General features: G+C 38.5%; 1 protein-coding gene and 1 long non-coding RNA gene across 6 annotated transcripts in view; both read right to left on the reverse strand.

Moving 5' to 3' along the window:
* Positions 1-472: 472 nt before the first annotated feature.
* On the reverse strand, positions 473-2,821 carry LOC138849356 (uncharacterized). Of its 2 annotated transcripts, none has more exons than XR_011388105.1 (3): positions 2,515-2,821; positions 1,784-1,918; positions 473-699 (listed from the first exon to the last, which is right to left on the reverse strand). It is a non-coding gene; the product is annotated as an uncharacterized lncRNA (long non-coding RNA). The 2 variants fall into 2 exon arrangements; XR_011388104.1 differs by having other exon boundaries at positions 473-1,591.
* Positions 2,822-13,989: 11,168 nt separating this feature from the next.
* The window catches only part of MME (membrane metalloendopeptidase), a 102,467-nt gene continuing 99,231 nt past the window's right edge, over positions 13,990-17,225 (reverse strand). For 3 of the 4 annotated variants that reach the window (XM_008266181.4, XM_008266182.4, XM_051858790.2), the window contains one exon: positions 13,990-15,267. In XM_008266181.4, coding sequence (XP_008264403.1) covers positions 15,168-15,267 — 100 coding nt within the window. In that variant the 3' untranslated portion in view covers positions 13,990-15,167. 4 annotated transcript variants of the gene reach the window in all.

Consider the following 17,225-nt stretch of genomic DNA (forward strand, 5'->3'; position numbering starts at 1 on the left):
CTCCACTTCAGCTGTTACAGACGTTTGGGGAGTCAATCAGTGGATGGAAAAAAAAATCTTCCTGTGTATGTCTCTCTGCCTTTCAAATAAGCAAATAAAAAAAGTAAAGACTTCAAAAAGTTTATAGAAGTGAAATTGAAAATAAATTTGTCTTTTAAAAATGTTTTAACATATGTTCCACTTTGTAGGAGCTCTGCATAGTGAAATACACTTAACTCTGCAAAAAATCCATTTTGTGTGACTATTAAGATTGGTTCTTTGGAGGATCAGTGTCTTACTGGGTCCTTGTGGTACAATTTGAAGATCAGTGAAATATTTTATACTGGATGAAAGTTATTGAAACCAAAATATGAAAGCTTTTATATAGTTAGACACACACTGTATTTCACATAGATTTTGAGCACATTTCAAAATGTTTAATGTAAAGTAGGGTGAAGCTTCTAAAAGTAAGAATCTATCAGGTCTCCTAAGCTTTTTTTTTAATGTTTTATTTTTTACTTATTTGAAAGGCAGGGTTACAGAGAGGCAGAGGCAGAGAGAGGGAGAGAGGTCTTCCATCCGCTGGTTCACTCCTCAAATGGCTGGAGTTGTGTTGATCTGAAGCCAGGAGCCAGGAGTTTGTTCTGGGTCTCCCACGAAGCTACATGGGGCCAAGCACCTGGGCCATCTTCCAGTGCTTTCCCAGGCCATAGCAGAGAGCTGGATTGGAAATGGAGCAGCCGGGACTCGAACCAATGCCCTTCTGGAATGCTGGCACTCCAGGTGGCAGCTTTGCCTGTTACGTCACAGTGCTGGCCCCAGGCCTCATAAGCTTTTGAAGCACCCTGATTTCTAGGCATGTGGACATCACTGAAGACACACAGTTTGAAATTGGAAATCCATTAAATATTAGATGTGGCAGACACCTCAGAAGTCATCCGGTGAGCTCCCTTCTCCAGCATTTGGTGATCTGCCGGCTTATTTACTCCAAGGTGAGGAAATGGGGCCAGGGAGGAACATTGCCTGCCTGAGAGCATGGCCTCCTGCTTCCTGGTTGGCTCTCTGTGAAAGGGGCTCGTCATGATACACAATAGTTCATGGGTGTATCTTGGAAAGGCCCACTCAATTCTCCATTGGAGCTTAAGTTTTACATAATTTTTTCAGCAAGAATTTTAAATAACGTGAGAAAAATAAATTTTGATCTGTAGCTCTCATAAAATTAGGGCCGGTGTTACAGAATGAGGACTGTTGTGGATCTTGCTCACTCTGACCTTTATTACAGACTACACTTCAGGACACACAAAGTTGCAGAGACTCAGGAATTTAAGGGACAATGAATTATAATTGATATGTTTTGGGATGCTGCATACCAGAACAGTCGCAATGCCTGTGTGGAAGAGTTGGCAATTACTCATGAATATTCATGAGACGTCCTGCATTTTGGCCTTGCATGTGCCTAGCTTTGATCAAGGAAATGTGGGTGCTCCCCAGTCTTCCTTTCTGGCCCCAAACATGTGGTCGGAGGTAAAGAATTCCAAGGTGATAAAAATACTAGAAGCCAAGGTAGTAGATTCAGAGGTTGGAAAAGAAGCATCCAGGAAACTTGCCGGGCCTGCATCAGATTTTGAGGAAGAATAAAACTTTTACTCTGTTCTCAAATTGTGGGAGTGTTTGTTGCAACAGTTGGTATTAATTATCCTGACAAATTTATAACTGCTTTCTAAATGTTATTTACTTATTAATTTTAGTATGTGAGAACTGGCCACAGAAGACATCATCAGGAAATTTATTTTTACATAATTACCTTTTGTCATGTTGAATTCTGAGCGGTGCTGATTTTCAAATGGTCATATAGGGTGTAATGTATAATATTTGAAGTTTACTTCCAAAGTTTTTCTTTCCAGTAGATACTTGTCCCACATCAACTGCTCATGATTCTCTGGTCAAATATATTTTTAAAATTTTTATTAATACAAAGAGAACAAATTTCATAGGTACAATTCTTAGAGGATAATCATACTTCTCTCCTTCCCTCCCTTCTTCCTTCCTTCCCTTCTTTTTTACCACCAAATTTTGCAAAAACATGATTACAATCACTCTATAATCACAGGGTTAATGTACCATTCACCATAATATTCAACACATAGAAAGTAGAACAACCACAGTTCCACAGGAGTGTAAACAAGGGTCAAGAACCACAACCAAATCACAAGATATCTGTTTCATCCCTATACATCATTTGTCTTCAATAAGCCAGTCCCAGAAAGACAAATATCATATGTTTTCTCTGATATGTAGTCATATTTTTAAACCTTTGCTCCTTCCTTCTGGAGACTGATAGCTTTGTACTGGCTACTTGTGTTTGTTAGCAGACTAAAATGCTGTAACACAGAATATGCCCCACTCCCACAAAAACCAAAAGCAGCAACTCAGACTCAAACAGGGGTGAGATGGGCCAGGGGCACAGGGGCTTTCTTGCCCCTTTACCATCAAACTTGAAGCAAGTTCATCAGCATGCCAGTTGTAAGTTCCTACCTGCTTCACGGAGTGCAAGTAATATGCTTCCTAAAGGATGTGACACAGAGCTGTGTATACAGCTTCTTTTCAGATTCTCTTGGGTAAACCACAGTCCACTCCTGGCTGGAAAGTGTGGTCTACTCAGATGGCCATGTGCGCAGACAAAACTCAGGATTCTGTTACAAAAGGAAGAAAAGAAGAATGGACATTGGGGTACCACTGACAGTTTTCACCCAGTGAATTTCATTGGCATCTTTTGGGCACATGTCAGTATTGTTGTATCCTATCCTATCCTATCTTATCCTATCCTATCCTATTTACTTTCAGTGAGTAGCATTGACATCTCCTAAAATAATTGTCAATACCTTCAGTATGAGGTAGTCATCTATGTTTTTTCCATTACTAAGGAACTAATCATGGATAATATGCTTGCTTGTGAAATTTTTTAAAGTGCCATTCAATCACCTCCACTCTGTTTACGCTTAGATTTAGACAGGCTTGCAAGCAGAGGACTAGCCAAAATAGTTAACACTAGTCAATCATATTGGGTGTCAGTTGTAAGCACATTGCATACCCATGTAGGCATGTACCAGCTGAGTGTCTTGCCTATCTAGAAGGGAGAGCATACCTGGCAGGGATTTTAGAGTGAAGTGGGAAGTAATTTCTCCTAAGGGAGGTGAGAAGTTTGTTTGCAAGAGTTGTCGGGGGGTTAAAGGGAAGAGGATAAGCATTTGGAGAAATTGTTACGATGTCCCTTGGAAGGCCTACATCACCTGTAGGAGTGCCTGGGTTCAGATCCTGACTACACACCTGATTCTAGCTTCATACTATTGCTCTGGGAGGCAACACTCTGGGAGGCAACACTCCACATGGGAGCCTGGAGTGAGTTCCTAGCTCTTGGCTTTGATCAGGAGCATTGTTGTTATGGGCATTTGAACCAGGGAATGGGAGCACTGCACACACACACACACTCACTCACTCTCTCTCTCTAACTCACAAATAAAAGGAATGAATAAATAAACACAGTTTTGAAAAATACTTTCAATGGTTTTATTGAGTGAAGGAAGATTGTGTTAAGATCCATGCAATGTCTGCCTGTCACTCAGAAAGTCATAGTAAGTTCACATTTGAGTTCTAGGTCAAGGGATTTTCAATAACAAGACAAATAAACATGATATATAGAGATACATTTCTCCTCCCCCATAAAAATCTCTGTGGAATGTAGGAATGCAAGAGTTCAATAACAGAGTAGTTGATGCAATGGAAAGATTCTATGCTGGAATCTTTGGCAGTAATGAGAGACACAGCCCTTGGGTCAGATGACAATGCCCTCAATGTCTGGCACCAGCATGTTCAGAGTTGTATCACTAGGGACAGGTAACAGAGGCTGTCTCTTTAGTGGGGCTAGAGGCACTAACACCCTCTGTGGGTTGGCCCTGCAGGAGTTACAGAAATACTCAGGAAGGTATTGAGCGGTCCTCCATGCTCCTACATTGAGGTTAGAGGTTTGTACAGAGGCTGTTCAATGGCATCTATGGCAACACTTTCTCTGCTATCTCTCCCTGCCTCTTCTACCTTCTATTGCTTATTTTATAAATAAGGACCTCACAGTTAACATTCTTAATCTATTTCATCTAGTGCTGAAGGCCTTCTTTGTTGGGGCACCAAGCCAGTAACCTTTGCTACCCCTTTACCCCTGAACTGTCATTGATCTGCCACGATTCCCAGAAGAGGGAAGAGTCCAGGGTAACATTCTTTTTATTCAGCAATAGATAACCCTGGGGATGAAGTCAAATGGGCCTCTTCATTAAAATATCCTTTAATGAAGGATATCATTTAATTCAACTTCCTCCCCCATACCCCTTTTTCTGGTGCTCCCCTGGCCTCACTTTGAGTACCGTTTACTAATTGCATGACAGAATGAGAACCACACTATTATGCAAGTCTCCCTGTTCCAGCTTTCTGTCAATAGCAAGCAAATGAATTTTCTATTTTAGTGTTGCTCTGCTTATCATTAATCTTGCCTCTTAACATTTTTAATCTGGCAATATATTTTCCCAGAGGAAAAGATGTAAGTCATTTTATAAAAGAAACGGTTTGTAGGTTGGTTTAGTTGGAATATATTTAAACTATTTTAACAGGTATATTTTGTGGTTGAAGGATTAAGGATGATGACTTAAACTCAATAAGCAGAAAAAACCTTGTGAGTGCTACGAGGTCCTGGGTGCTGTATCAAGCCTTGGAAAACACACTGCTAAAGAGTTGTGATCTCTGCTCTTCATTGTTTATTAGACCTTTGGTTTCAGGTTAGCATAACCCTCGTATTAGAAAATCAAGCTTTGAAATTTCAAATGCAGTTCTAAAATTAAACCTTTTTGGATTAGAATTCTAAACCCCCATGACTTGGTCCCAAACTATCTTGAAAAGTGAATTTTCTTCTGATTTGTTTGAAACAAGACAACTGGCTCTTTAAAGAACTGTTACAACACCTAGTAAATTCTCATTATACAATTTTTCCTTGGCAAAATATGTTTTTCTTTAAAATTGCTTCAATGAAACATCTTCCATAAGCTTTTGCAAATATGCACAAATGGATGTAATCTTGAGCTTCTTCATCACTTCATCATGAAGTCCTGTATCATATTCTAGTTATCCTGTACTGTGAGGGGTGCTTCAAAAAGTTCATAAAAATGTCCATCTTATTAAAACTATGCATGGATTTCAAATATCCTCTGTAGCTCAAGAAACCTATCTTTTAATTCAGTTTTTCTACAAACGTTCTGAATTATCCTTAGAAGACAATACTGGCTGCTATCAAAAAAAATGGCATAGGTTGAGTGGCATATAAACAACAAAATTTCTCAGTTCTGGAGAAGTGGAAGTTCATGATCATAGCTTCAGCAGATACACCATCTGGTGAGGGCCAGCTTCCTGCTTCATCACTGTCTACCTTCTCACTGTATCCTCTCGCATTGCAGGAGTGAGATATCTCTCTGTGTGTCTTTCATGAGGGCACTAATCTCAGTCAAGGGAGCGCTTCCATCATGAGTTAATCACCTCTCAAAATCCCCACCTCCTAACACAATTTCATTAGGGATTAAGTTTCAATATATGACACAAACATTCAGTCTGTATCATTGGCTTAGGTCAACCCACTCAAGTTAGCATCAATGCACACATGACCATTGTGTAGACTAGAAATAAGCACCCCTTCCTCAAGATACTTTCATCTGTTGGGAAACTGTAAACTATTGATTGTGTTAGAATATGAAAATAGCTAGCTTTGTGGGAAAAGTTACAAATAAGCAAATCTACTTGTCTAAGTCGCATACAAGTTCCCTAGATTGTGTATTTTATGGTGGTCCTGGTTTCACTTCCAAAACAACGAATTGTCTTTGATGTATTGGTAATTGCTGAACACTGATTCTCCGGGAAAAGTCAACCAACCCTCCCTGATTTTCAGTGTCGGCTGATTTCAAGCTATTAATACGACATCAGCTAGCTCACAAAATTCCTGCACATTTAACAATCAGCTCTGATGAGCAGTTGGCAGCTAGTTTCAGCATCCTATTGACTGGGTTTATTCACTCATTTTGCTCTTTACAGAACTCAATAAATATGGAAAAATCTCTGAGCACTGTAAGTACAGAACTTAAAGGTATATTCCATTAAGAAATCAGCAGCAGTCCTTGTGTTGCTATCAAGGACAGCACACACTTGCAGTGTGAACAGCCCATTTTCATTTTTAATATTGAGGGATTTGGGCAATATGTCTTTTTTTATTACACACTCCTTAAAGCTCAAGTGCAGAAGTTCTTGAGAACATAGCAATTCATTATCAGCTTGCCTAAGGTAAAAATATTTCCTATAAATAACCTTTCAAGAAAATGCAATGTGCCAAACAGAGAACAATTCCAAGGCTGCTTTATGATCAGTATTTCTACAAGCCTGGGTTTCTATTTCCTTAAAGCTTTTCCTAAACAATTTATGTTTTAGCTACTTTAGTAGATAAAGCCATAAATATTTTTTGACATATTGAGGCTTGTACAAGGAAAGTCCTCTCAGTGGCTAATGAGGTTGCATGCTGAGATGAAAGGTGGGTGACAGGCAAGGCTTGCTAATTGCCAGATACCTCACCTCTGTGTGATGAATTATGTTTATTTTATAAAGGCCAATGTGTTAGTCTTTGTGTGAGTGAACCAATTATGACTACCTATTTTAGTTTAAAATAATACCAACTCATATGTAGTTGTCTCAAAATGATACTGTATCCATAAGAGCACTATTTAGTACCAGATAAGTGGAGAATAGCAAATACCTTTGACTGAGTTTATATAATTGCATGTATTTCACCATTAGAATATAAGATCTGAGTTTAGCAGATTTTTAGAAGGTTAAGAGAATTCTTAAGCATATCTACTGAACATTTACTTATACTGGGTGTTTTTCTATAGCTGTTGTGATAAATTACTATGAACTTAGTGACTTTAAACTATGCAATTTTATTACTTATAGTTCTCAAAGAAGTATATATGTGGATGACAAAAATGCATGAGATTTGTAAACTTTATTTCTGAGCAAACTAGATTCTAAAGGTGCTAAGTAGCTTTCCTAAGGTCTCTGGGCCAAAGTGAAGATCCTTGCATTATAATGCAAACTGTTTTCTTCCAATTATCATCTTGCTCAAAACTTCAATTTTGTTTTGAGAGTGCTCTTGTTTTTGCTTTTTACTTTCGAACAAACCTCTTACTAGTTAAAGGATTGCACTTTTTGTGCCTTTTCTATATCAAGAGTATCTAGTGAGAAAAATAATTCAAAAGGGATCAAGAAAGTGACACATTTACAGCAACATGAAAGCCAATATGGTAAAAAGAAAAAACAAAATTCTAGTCTTTCAGCCAAAAGAGATCATGTTTTTAAAAGATCCATGGAGCTTAATTAGTGCCAGAGAAAAATCAGAGGTAACAATCAAAGTACTGAATCTCAATGCAATTGAAAATATAACTTGTTGGCAACGTGTACACTATCCTTCCCAGAGAGGAGCAGGTAATTATGACCATTTTGTAGAGAAGGCAATCGAGGCTTAGAGGAGCCAAACGCTTCCTGTGTAGCTATTTGGCTGGTCTTTGCTTTGACCCTAGATGTCCCTGGTTCTATCTGGCTCTCTCCGGATTCAGATTTTTCCACAACACTGTGCCCTAGTTTCTCTTCACTGATATATTTCGCCATTCTCAAAGTGGTTGGTTTGCAAAACATTCCACTTGCCTGCCTTCTGGTTTTTGAGAAGGCCTTGATCTTTCCTAGTTCTGATTTTAATTCTGAGACCATGGGCATGCAGAGAAATAAGCTATTTGCTCAGAGCAGTGAATTAGCAACAGGACTGGAATAAGAGCAGGATTCTAAATTCCCAGGAAAGGGATGAACTGTTCTGCTTATTATGTAACTTCTAATAAATGTGAGAAATGCACAAGACATCTTTGAAAGTAATATGATAAAGAATAAACTTTAAGAATAGCATAAGGTACTTGAACAGCACATTAAAGCAGGCAACTCTGAATAGTGAAATAACTGTGTCAATAATTCAGTACACCCTCCCTTTTGCTGTGGTCTTCCTGCTAGCAAAGCTACAGAGTGATTGTGGAGCTCTTCCTTATTTATTTGTTGCTTAGCTTTGTTTAGGAGGTACTGTTAGGTCAAAATACCTCCATATCACCTCTAATTATCAAAATCCCATCCATATGTCAAATGCAACATAAATGTTACTTCTTCTAGGATAAATTTGGCATGCCAGGAAATTCCTGCTAATTTTCCAATTTTACTTTCTCTAGATTGTACATATTTATTGTGTAATATGTTTACTTACATTCATTTATGGTAGCCTTACTATATATTAAAAGGTCAATTGTTTTCATTTATTTTCACTTTATAATGAATGTAGTATACTTTATCACACAAAAATGGTGCCCAGTGTTTGATCACTGAATAAATGAACAAATGTAGTGGACAGTGTGGTGCCAAAGAACATTACTTAATCTTGCTTTTGTTTTCTAATTACTTTTATTTTTGCTTTAATATATGGTAACATTGTTTTCACATTATAATTCATACTAATTTTGCTATTTTTATTAGAACTTCATGATTAAGACACTAAATTATAAATTCATATGGTCTATTTAGAAATTAAATTGTAAATTAATAAAAATACTTTTAAGATGGGATGTGCCAAAAAAAGTTTAAATTTTTGTCAATAATCAGGATTCAAATTTGGTCCAGGCAAACAATTTGGTTGATTCTGTGCTGCGCATAAAGGTTACAAAGAACAAGGGAGTGGGAAAATGTCTGTAAATAAATTATTCCCAGATACTTTTAAATCAAAAGAAGTTAATACAGTTTTCACATGGATTAAATTAATATTCTAGTCTGTTGGAACAATGTATAGAAAATGCTTACATGACAAGAGATTTTTCAAAAAAGTAAACAGCACCCTTACAAATGGTAATACTTCTTTAAGCATATGTTAAAGTAACAATGTGTTAAAAGATTAAGTGATTTTTTTTTTAAAAATATTTTATTTATTTATTTGAGAGGTAGAATTACAGACAAGGAGAGGGAAAGAAAGAAAGAAAGGTCTTCCTTCCGCTGGTTCACCCCCGAAATGGCGGCAACAGCCAGAGATGCACCAATCCGAAGCAAGGAGCCAGGAGCTTCTTCCAGGTCTTTTGCACGGGTGCAGGGGCCCAAGCACTTGGGCCATCTTCCACTGCTTTCCCAGACCATAGCAGAGAGTTGGGTGGGAAGAGGAGCAGCCAGGACTAAAACCGGCGCTCATATGGGATGCTAGCGCCACAGCAGAGGATTAACCTACAGCACCAAAGCGCTGGCCCCAAGATTGAATAATTTCGTGTTAAAGAGTTGAAAATGAATGTGGAGTTAGCATTTTGAACATAGCAGATATCAAGTAAGTTTCTAATATAATTACTTAAAATATCCAGTGTTCTTTTAAAAGTAACAAAGGATAATATAAAGTAATACAGACACTGGCAAATATTATTGCTTTTCATTAATTTTTTTGAAAAGGTACATGTTTTAGCAATTGTTAACCATAACGAATGAGTTGATTTTGAAATGGAAATTTGCATTTTCTAGTGCTGTAGAGAGCTTTGATAGCAAATATTCATAGATTTTGGACTTTACCATAACTTGGGTTTGGTCCCTGGTCTTATCTTTTACTAACTGTATGAATTTGGGCAAATCAGTTAACCATTCTGAAGTCTAAAGTTACCATCTGTAAAATTGCAAAATCAACATTTACTTCACAGATTAGTTGTATTAAATGAAAACTATACACAAGCAATCTAAATTTTATGTCCAGTTCACAAGAAGTACTGTTATTACTCTTCCTTCCTACCCTCCTTTACTAATGACTTAAATTTCTTAAATATGAATTCTAACTAAAATGCATAGTGTCTTAACAAAATTACAACTGAGATAACACATACTAAAATTTACATGTGTGATATAATCCACAGTGAGGTGTTTTTCAAGCATTTGAGAAATACACAGTTCTGAGGTTTTTGACATCTCTCTTTCAGGAATGATGCTCGGCTCTACAGGGAATCAAAGATCATTTCTACAACCTTCTCACTGCCCAGGCCTTATCCACAGGGATGGGCATGGTTTCAAAGGGGCCAGTTTTCCCCTAAGATTTGTCTAATGAGTACAGCAGTTAGAAGTCTGGCCTTCCCCAGGCCCAGGAGGCTTTTGGGGGAGAGTTGTATGGAGAATCTTTGAGCCTGGCTATGGTTGATGATTTATTTTGGAGAAAGCCAATCGTGACAATAAACACATCGAGAGAAGGCCCAATTACTCATATCCACCCCACATTTGGATATATATTTTAGCAAAATCTCTAGTTTAAACTAGCATGAGTTTTTCAAAATATGCAACTAGTCTTAACAAAAATAAGCATGTGAAATCACTGCGTGGACTGGGTTTAGCTGTATCCTGCTGTCTCCTCCCAATTCGATCTTTAAATTTTAGTTCTGATCACCAGTTGAATTGTGACACTTACCAGGTGAAGCATGAAGGTCTAATCACCAAATGATTCGGTTTCACAGGCTCATCCTATATCCTGAATCTTGGTCAGGGTTTGGAAAATGCTAGAGTTTTGACTGGGAGGAGTACCAAGAGGGAGCATGTGGCTGGGTCAGACAATCCTTTAGCATTTTCAGGGAAAAAAAAATCGCAAAACCCCTGTAGATCTCAAGCTTTGTTCTCACAGAATCACTTCAAGCACCATCAGGAGAGGGTCCACCAACTTCCCCTACTCTGTGTTAAGCAGTCTGTCAAAGTCCAGTGTTTGATCTGGCCTGTTCTGGGCTAGGGTCTCTTGAGCAAAATCTAGTGCATTGGGTGGATCCCTTATCTCTAAGTTGCCTGAGACAGTAAACTGCATAGTGACTTAAATGAATTAGCAAAGCTTAAATTCAAGGACATTATGCTTCTCTTTTTGATCAATTTCTTCTTTCATTGTCCTTTCATATTCCCTGCCTTCTTCCACTGAAATAACATTTTAAAAATAACTTTAAAAGAGTAATGTTTTCCCACTATAGCAAAAGTTAAAATACAGACTACCTCCCTGCCCCCTAAAACACAGTAACAATCACTTAGAATACTGACTCCTAGAGATAGTCCTACTTAATTAAAAAAAAAGAAGAAGAAGATTATTCCAGAGGTAGAGAACCAGAGGGAGGTAGGGGATGGGCAGGGGTTATGGTGGGGTTGGGGTGGGAGCATTCACTCTGAAAATGTCTCTAACAGCTGGGGCTGGACCAGCTTCAGCTGGGAGTAGGGAAATCAAACAAGGTCTTTCACAGTCATGACAGGAACCCACTTACTTGAGCTATCATTGCCACCTTCCAGAGTTTGCATTAGCAAGAAGCCAGCTCATCAGGGGCCAGAGCTGGCAATCAAATCTAAACACTGTGATGCACATCAGCATCATCATAGATGTCTTCAATACGAGGCCAAGTATTTGCTCCCTCATGCTTAATTTTTGACATATGCTTTTCCCACTCTTTTCCTGTGCAACAATATTTTAATATAGTTGAAACAATAGTGCATATCCAACATTGCATCATTTTTGTATTTTCATTTGACAAATCTAATATTTTCTGCTATTTAGTTTTCTTTATCCCCATTTCTTTGGTATTTTGTAGCTGCTGTGAACTCCCTAGCATTAAACTTTTGATGCCATATTTCAAATGACATAGAGCATTCATGGCACATGTGAAGGATTTACACCAAGGTAAATGATAATTCAGGTACCTCATCCTCATGTGTGTTTTCATGGATACTGCGTACAATTTTCGAACATATCATAATATGAGATGATGAGATTGGTGATGGTGTCAAAACGAATTTAGAAGTGCATTAAGATGTTAACATGCCAACACTTGTAAAAAACATTAGTTGCTGAATATAAAGGAAGTCTGGAATAAAAACTATGATTTCCATTGCTTCTACACTTCCCAAGCTGAGGGTTCATCAACATTTCTGTCAGGAGTCTCTTTTTCCATGGGGCTTCTCTTGTGCAACTGGGATCCATTTTATCAAACAAAATAGAAGTCCAGTACTTCGTGTATTGGATTGTCAATGAGAGTAGCATTTCTCATTGTTCTAGACGAAGAGCAAAATATTGAGGCGTTAAAACTAAGGAAACATATCAGAGACAAGGATGAAAAAAACATGTGACATTCCAACACCAGACTCTCTTCTTCTCCTGGCCAGCCAGTTCCCTCAGTCTCAGGATGGTGCACAAAAGTTTTGACCTGACTTCCTAAGTTTTGTGACTTCCTGAGAATCTTAAAACAACTTTACTTAACTTTTTAAAACAAAGCCAATCAGAAAACTATGGTAAGCTTTGGAAGAAGGGAAGCTGGTGAAAACAAGAACATACTAGAGAAATAGTTTCTATCACTCATCCCATAGCTACACTTAAATACATTTTAAAAGATGGACAGATCAATATGGAGATAGAAAGCAAGGTAACAAGGATTGCAAAAAAATCATCAATGTAGATCAATCCAATAAATCAAAACTTTGAGGCTGTCAGGAAGTGTCAGATCATATAAAGACAATGACTTCATTTACTCTTAAAACTTTCAAGACATAATTGGGAGGTAGACATACCTTGGTGTTTTCAGCCTGATACAGAATTGATTAGGCTTAGAAGAAATGATATGAAAAATGTTTGATTGATTTCATTTTGTATTTTTGAAACTGAAACCCAAGAAAGGTTTCTAATTATTTTTCATTGAGAGAGTGGAATTTTATTTTCCTCCCAAATTAACAGATGTCTTCTAATATGAGAATTCAACTGTGGGAACAGGAATTATAAATACTTTTGAGAAAATTAGCAAGATTTTGCCCTATCTGAACACCTACTATCAACAACAGCATAGAACCAAACTCAATGATGCTTTGGTCTTGTGGTCTAACTGGACTCAGGCATTCAGATGGAAGTTCTGATGTTGCATTGCCTACTTCTCCTCTGGGGAACACATTCAGGGTAAGGGAGCACTGCACATGTACTCATTTTCTTGCTGAGAACTACTGGAATTTAATTCTATTTTAGTTAAGTGAGATAAGCAGAGGTCCAGAAAAATATAGCAAATGCTAAAGGTCACCCTTTTTGTATGGTGGAAGAGGATCAGAACATGGACTCATCTCCCAGGATGGCCTCCTTTCCACCTTGCACCTAGGATCCTTGTGGACACTGTAGTATGAAGGCGGACTCCTCACCAATGAGTATTGCAAGGAGCTTTGTCCTCGATGGATGAATTGCAGTATAGTCACACAACAGAATACATTCAGCCATGAGAATGAAAGATCTACAATCAACTCAACAATAAGGATGAATCTCACAAATGTACAAATGAGAGAAAGATGCCAGATGTGAAAGAATATGTACTGATTGATTCTATTTACGTAAGATAGTAACAGGCAAAACTAGTGTTTCATGTTAGAAGTCAGGACAGGAATTGTTCTTGGAGGAATGAAATCACAAAGGGGCGCTGCTTCTCAGGTTTGGTAGTGTTCTGTTTCTTACAGGTGCTGGCTACAGGGTTGTGTGAGCGAGAGTACACCTACAGTATGTTATATTCTGATATCATTCTTACAAAGGAAGATGGGAATTTTCAAGGAGGAAAGAAAGCCAACATTGCACTGTGGATAGAAATCCATGTTCTGTTAGGAAAAGCAAAGATTTTGGAAGTGCATCTCTTGTAAATCTTCAGATAATAGAATGAACCAACTTAGCCAAGAGGACAGGGAAAGACAAGAATATCAAAGCCTCAACAAATGAACTGCCATCAGGGACTAGACAGTTCCCATCTATAATGCTATGTGACTTAGCATTCTAGGGCAGGCCCCTCACTTCTATTTAGAAATGCACTTTCCAAAGCTACAAGAATGGCACTGAGGCTTAGTGAGTAACAGGTTCAAAATTTCTGTTTATTATCAAAATATTTCCATCAGATGACAAACCTGAAAAGGTAGGAGATGTAGCGCTACATAGATGCAGTTTCACACTTTGATCACAGTCACCCCCAGGATAGATTTAATTTTGAAAATTTTGCTTGTAAACCACAAGTTTACGTATCTCCAGACAACCGTTCAATGACAATTTTTTACCCCAACATTTGTCATTAAAGCTTTTCACCAATATGATTTATAAGTTTAAAAAGTCTCAAATGTTTATCTGTACATCATTTTACAGTTCTTTATAACTGTTGGTTGTTCAAAACTGTTTATCTTGGACTGAAACTTCTGAAACTTTAATATTCAATGATTACCTATAATAACAATGACTTCGTCATAAATGTAGTTAACAATTAAATATAAAAGCTATTTATACATTACTACAAATCTCTTAAAAAGACCAAGTTGTGTCTGTGCATGTGTGTGTGTATGAGAGAGAGAGAGAGAGATAGGGAGAGGGAGAAATTGTTTAGAAATCTGCAGGGGCTTTCAGAAACTTCAGTATCTGATCGGGATAACAATCATTTGAGATGTCTATTTTGCTCAGAGTGCTTAAAAAATGCTATGATTGCAGAATGAATAACTGATACATGGCAAAGTGGATTTACAACTACCTAAGCCCCAAGGCCTCATATGTATAAGAATTCTTTGGAAGAGTTTTGAGGGAGCATAAATGTTGCAAATGAAAGTGAAAACAAGTATGTAGGCAATGTATTTTAAACTGTCATGTCACTTTGGTACCCAACTATATTATTCAATATCTCCTTTTTCCCTTTGATTAGAAATTTTTGTCTTCTTCAAGTGGTTAACATTGCTTTCTCGGGACAACATCAAACTGACAGGTAACATGAGAAATGGAAATGAATGGTAATATTATCTTTAGAAATTAAACATTAATTACCCCTTTTGAGAAGTCGAGAAGTGATTGATTTGACAGAACTTAGGCCCTCTCCTCCCTCCACATCCTTTTCGCAATAACCTAATTTCATTTGTACTCGGATGCCCTCATCTTTGTGAATTATCCCTAAGTAACTATGGTGACCCCCAGGGCCCACTTCTCCAGGCTAGCAGGTTCCCCATTTCTGAGATGTTGCAGGTCTAGCCAGGGGCTGCACTGCTTCTTCTGTAGATCACCAAACCCGGCATTTCTTTTCTGGATTCATGTATGAGTTCTTGGGGCACTGAAAGGCTTCTGAAAACTCAACAGAGTTCTGCAAAGATCCAATAATCCTTTGAAATAGATAAAAAAAAAAAAAACACAGTCACCATCAGCATTATGATACTATGTCCATATCACATGGCAGCCTGGTAGAATTTCTCTATGCAGGTCAAGTGAGTGAATTTGGAATTTAAATTTTAAAGGAAAAGAAATACCCACAACTAATCCAATGAATCAGCTCACATCATTTTAAAATGAAATGATAAAAAAGTGTATAAAGCAAGAAGACAGATTTTGGAGACAGCTGCTTGGTTTGAATCCAGGGTATGAGGCCTTTTTGTGCCTCAGTTTATTCATCTGAAAAATGTAAATAAGATTAAACCTGCATCTACGGTTGTCTTGGAGGGCTGATAATTTATAAACACTCAGCACATGTTCATAAAGTCAAAGAGTAATTCACATGTGGAGTTACAGTTATTCTAAGAATAAATCATGATTTTGCACTACATCTAGAAAGGCTCACAAAATAACTAAATAGATATTTGATTCGATTCAGTAGAGAAGATAGAAAATTATTATTTTCTTCCAAAAGGATTCCTTCAATATCAGAAATGGGATTCAGCCTGAATAACTGGAATGGGCTGGTCAAATGCCAATTTCTTCTTATCTCTGACTCCAATGGGCAAAAACAACACTGCCCAGCCCACTATCAGCACCAAACAGGATTTTCAAGGGAGATAGGTCAGCACAGGATGAAGCAGTGGTGTTTCCATACCAGCCCTGACCAGCACCTTTCCTTCTCCTGAGACAAGGCACCGCAGTCACCCAAGCTGGCGAAGAGGGGCCCGGAGGCAAGAGGCCAGGAGTGGAGGGAAGAGCAGGGACAAGTGACAGGAGAGGTCATCCTGACTCATGGGTATCTCCATAAACAGCAGGTACACTGCCCTGAATTCAACCTACCACTCCTCTTCCGCTGACCAATCTCAAGGCAACAGAGTAATTTTTAAACACTTAAATCAGATTCCATACACCTATGCAAGGGCTGGAAGGAAATTCAGACTCTCCTCCATGGCCTTAAGCACCCTGGTGGCCCCAGCCTATTGTCGCAGCCTCCTCAGGACACATTTGCTTCCATTACTTCTTGGGCTCAAAGTCCACTGACTTGCTTTTCATTTCTCAACCTGTCCAAGCTCTTTCCTCTTTACGGTCTGCTGCTCCTGCAGGTTTTACTCCCTGGAAAGTTATTCCCCAGGTGCTATGTGGTCAACCCCTTTTCATCCTTCATGTCTCTGCTTAAACATCATCCAAGGCCAGCATGGGGTGCTCTGGTTAAGCCATTGCTTGCCATGTAGGCATCCCATATCAAAGTGCTAAGCGTGCATGTTCAAGTCCCAGCCACTTTGCTTCTCATTCAACTTCCAGCTAATGTGCCTAGGAAGTGCTGGATGATGGCCCAAGTGCTTGGTCCTCTGCTATTCACAGGAGAGATCCACATGAAGTTCCTGTGTTTGGCCTGGCCCAGACCTGGCTATTGCAGCCAACTGGGAGAGTGAACCAACGGATGAAAGATCCCTCTTTTCTGCTTCACAAATATATGAATGGATGAATGAGTCTTGAAAAAACACCTCCTTTTCAGCTTCCTTTGACACTACCTAAACTTATTGCTCCCACTTTTACTATCCCTATCAAAGCACTTATTACAGGGGCCAGTGCTATGGAGTAATATGGCACTGGCATCCCATATAGGCACCGGTTCATGTCCCAGCTGCTCTTTTTCCAGTCTCTCTCTCTGCTCACGGTCTGGGAAAGCAGTAGAAGACAGCCCAAGTGCTTGGGCCCCTGCACCCACATGGGAGATTCAGAAGAAGCTCCTGGCTCCTGGTTTTGGATTGGCTCAGCTCCAGCCATTGCGGCCATTTGGGGAATGAACCAGCAGATGGAAGTCCTTTCTCTCTGTCTCTCCCTCTGGAACTCTACCTCTCAAGTAAATAAATAAATACAATCTTTAAAAAAAATCACTTAACTATAA

The sequence above is a fragment of the Oryctolagus cuniculus genome, chromosome 4 (assembly GCF_964237555.1).
Source record: "Oryctolagus cuniculus chromosome 4, mOryCun1.1, whole genome shotgun sequence".
Taxonomy (NCBI): domain Eukaryota; kingdom Metazoa; phylum Chordata; class Mammalia; order Lagomorpha; family Leporidae; genus Oryctolagus; species Oryctolagus cuniculus.